Genomic DNA, 3659 nt, shown 5'->3' with positions numbered 1-3659 from the left:
GTTATGACCCTGGACTGGAGCTTTAAGAATTTGGTCCAGGTTTTATTTGTGCTTCTGTCTCTATATAAACACAGAGACACGTTAGTCACAGTCTGTGAGAGTCGCGTGCAGTCTGTGCAGCCGTCTGGTGGGAACACGCAGCGCTCTGGCAGGGCCGGAAAGTGGGGGGGCCAATGGCCCCCTGGCCCCAGTGGTTCCGGCGCCTATGCATGGCATATTAATATTTTCACTAAGTACAAAACATGATTACCGTATTTGGTCTTGTAAAGCCACCCGCTGAATTTCGGCTCAACTAACCATTTGTGGTTAAACCCGATCGTTCGATGTTTATTGCTGTGGCTTCGATGACCTGCAAACTCCAGGTAACTGAGGGTGGCTCGGCCTCAGGGCTCATTAGTCACACAGGGCTCCACTTGTGGCGCGCGCACCTGAGCGTGCTGTGGGGGCGTTTATACTCGGCGCTTAGGTCGTAGCAGTATTCTCCAAAAAGACGGGGCAGTACGCTACGTAACCAGTGGAAATACGATAAAAAAGACAACTAAAACTAAACTAAAAAAGAGAACTCTTGTGTTTCTGGCTGTGATACAGATAGGATGTTTAAACCTAAAGCGTTCAGTTTGACTTTTATTGATTTATTTGCTTTAGTTGTGATTTGCCCATCAAAATCGTCCATTTTGAATGGAGCACGCCGCACACGGTCCGTGCAAGTTATAAAAGGTGCACGACCACGCAACGTGACACCGCGCTGGACCTTTGGCAGGGGCGGGGACAGTGCGATCGCGTCACTGTTGGCTCACATACCCTCACGCACCCTCACGCGGTGAGGTAGATAAAGGTAGTGGTTTTGGGGGTGTGGGTGGAAAAAAAACGTGTATAAAAAATGACGTATTTTACAATACACAAGCGGAGCTTAGCCTGGCGGGCCGCCAGGCTTATAATACTTTGGGAGAAACCCTGTAGGTAATTTGCAGGGGGATATTTTTACTTTACAAATTACTGACATGGCTGATTTGCACGGGATTAACAACACAGACAATCTCTGCAATTACTACAAATAGCATGTGGTCCCTACGTAAAACTAATCCTGTGTGAATAGGGCTTTAAAAGATGAGTTTTGAGAACATGGCAAATAAGTTCAAACAATACAAAACAGATAATAAAATGTTGTCAAAAAGTCAAATATTCATCCTGAAAGCCACAAAAGCAAAGTAACGGACATTTTCTATTGTTTTGTAATAAAAGGAGTTGGGAAATAACACTTACTTGCCAGGTTCAAAAATCGTGCTACACAGCGTTATCAGTATTTGGCCTTCAAACTAGCACATGTCTAATCTTAGTTGATCTTCATAGCTCACTCTTTGCCTCCATCATACCTTACCTGTACAGCATCTTTGGTGAGGACAAAGGGCTTCATGGGATGCCTGGCTGGCTGAGCTGGCTGCTTGGCAGGTCCGTGCTTCAGAACATCCATATTTCTGAGTAGCTCCACCTCCTGGTCAATGGTCTCCATTTCCTCCAAACAAACAGTTACCCATCTTCGGACATTCAGAAGATAAAAGTCTCTGGTGACTTCATCATCAGCCTGTCCACTGTCAACAGCTCTCCGTACGTCGGACAATCTGGCCTCCAGCTCCTTCCTCTGACGATAACGCTCAATTTTAGATTGTCTTTTTGATGCCATGGCAAGCAGGTCTGACGGACCTGCAGGGACAGACTAAACCAAAGGTACACAGAGAACTTAGTGTATTACTAAACTAATTTTGGCTTCCAATAACTCATTAACTTAAAGGTCCTAATTAAAATAACTTCTTGTGTCAATGTAGGCATTTGCATCTTCTTTCTGTCTCTCTCTGCGGCAGGACTTGAGGCTTTGTTTCAGATCTGCCAACTTCCTTCAAATATTCTCTTCAAAACTGGAAAACTCTTTTTGACTTCTCATTTCTCCTACGTCAGGGCCCAGAAAAGAGGCCCGGTGGTAGCTGGCTGATCACCGGTGAACCGTGAAAGATTAAAGTTGACAGGAAAGTTGAAAATATGGCTATTTATTATGTGATATTGTACAATATTTGTGTCAAATATTTACACAACTAAAGTTTTACAAAAAGGCACTTTTGAAGTACTTTTTAAACAAAAATACAATTAAAAATAAATACAATTTTTTTTGCACCTAATTTGAATCCTAATGTAAGTCACATTTACAAATAAATTTAATTAACATAAATGAAAAAGTGCAAACAAGGCACCAACACACGTCTCACGTCAAGGCCAATGAATAACAACAGACAGATGCTGGACTGTACTGCCTTTCTTTATGCTTTAAATACGGATCATAAATCAAACTATTGACATTTTTCTTATTCCAGATTATTACTAAATTATGTTGGAGTTTGGGACAGCAGCTGCATATTTTAAGAAATAATCTAGTTATTATTTGATGTTATTAAAACTATTATTTAAATATTGTGTCGTTTCTGCCTTAACAAAGTTGCTGAGCTCATTTTATGTTAATGTCCTTCTTTTCTCATGTTGACGATTTATGAATCGTGTAGGTTTTCTCATTTTCAGCTACCAGTTTACACCAGAATACCTTTTTTTGTGGCACTTTGACTACAGCTGTGTTTTATGTGTTGTGGACTGATGGGATGGATGTAAATTATTGTGACCCACGTAGACATCACGTTAAAATAAGTGAAAGGATACAACACTGAAAGCAGCCGAAGCCCCTTTCAGTGTTGTGTTACCTTAACACGAAAGACAAAGACTAATATGTTCATTTTATTCTATCATTTACTCAGTTAAACCTTACAGTTTTGTCATGTTAGCTGCTAACCTTGACTTTAGAGTAAGACCCGTTCCCCGACGCCTCCTCGGGATCTGCGTTTCCATCCGATGACTTCGGCAGCTCAAACTGGGAGACGCCGTACTCCTTACATCTTTTCAGAAAATCCATAAAATAAGTCCGGGCTGTCTGAACTATGTTGAGACGCTTTTCCCTGCTGGTCTGCTTCATGTGGAGGGCTCCTAACAAAGCAGGTAGCAGCAGATATTTCAGGTCTGCCGTTGCAATCTCCTCCAGCTCCTCATTCCGACTGAACAAGTCGAGCTGAGCCACCATTCTGGACGCCTCTTCTAACACGTTGATGCCCCGTTTAACATTAGCCTGGACAGCGGTGGAGCCCAGAGGCTCGTTCGTACTGTCTACATCCTCAAAGATTTTCCAGCCACGCTCGAGTAACTCAGATAATTTAATCAATCCCGTGTCTGAATTTAATGGCTCTTTCGCACCGTTAAAGGTATCATTTTCCGCCATCTTGTTTTGTTGTATTCTTTTCCTTCTTCTTCGGAATTTACCAGCGGTTGGCGTTATTTGAGTTCATTACCGCCGCCTTCTGGTTTACTTACTGTCGAGGTCAGAAAAACTCACAGAAACCCGGAAAACCTGCTAGACCTCCTCACTCGAGATCGAAAAGATGCACGGAGTCAGAGAGTCAAAAAACAGCCAAAGAGTCTTCATTAAAGCTTGAACAGAGTTTATTTACTTTCAGCGCTGAAAGGAGACGCCTTGCCAGAATAATAGGAAAACCCAAGTCACGTCTGAGCGAGATCTCTAACACATAGCAGTTTTAACATGCTGCCCCACCCAGAGATGCTACATCACA

The 3659-nt window shown here is 42.6% G+C and overlaps 1 protein-coding gene across 1 annotated transcript in view; it reads right to left on the bottom strand.

Annotated features, from left to right (window-relative positions):
- igbp1 (immunoglobulin (CD79A) binding protein 1) overlaps nucleotides 1-3350 on the bottom strand; it is a 7293-nt gene extending 3943 nt beyond the window's left edge. The window contains exons 1-2 of the mRNA XM_017440877.3: nucleotides 2831-3350; nucleotides 1379-1714 (exon numbers count right to left, since the gene is read on the bottom strand). Of these exons, the coding sequence (XP_017296366.1) occupies nucleotides 1379-1714; nucleotides 2831-3310 (816 nt within the window). The 5' untranslated portion in view covers nucleotides 3311-3350. The remainder of the gene's footprint in view (nucleotides 1-1378; nucleotides 1715-2830) is intronic.
- Between the last annotated feature and the right edge of the window lie 309 nt (nucleotides 3351-3659).

Source organism: Kryptolebias marmoratus, unplaced genomic scaffold (genome assembly GCF_001649575.2).
Source record: "Kryptolebias marmoratus isolate JLee-2015 unplaced genomic scaffold, ASM164957v2 Scaffold33, whole genome shotgun sequence".
Classification (NCBI taxonomy): Eukaryota; Metazoa; Chordata; class Actinopteri; order Cyprinodontiformes; family Rivulidae; genus Kryptolebias; species Kryptolebias marmoratus.
Note: the sequence above shows the minus strand (reverse complement) of the source record. Positions and strands in the feature narration are given on the sequence as shown.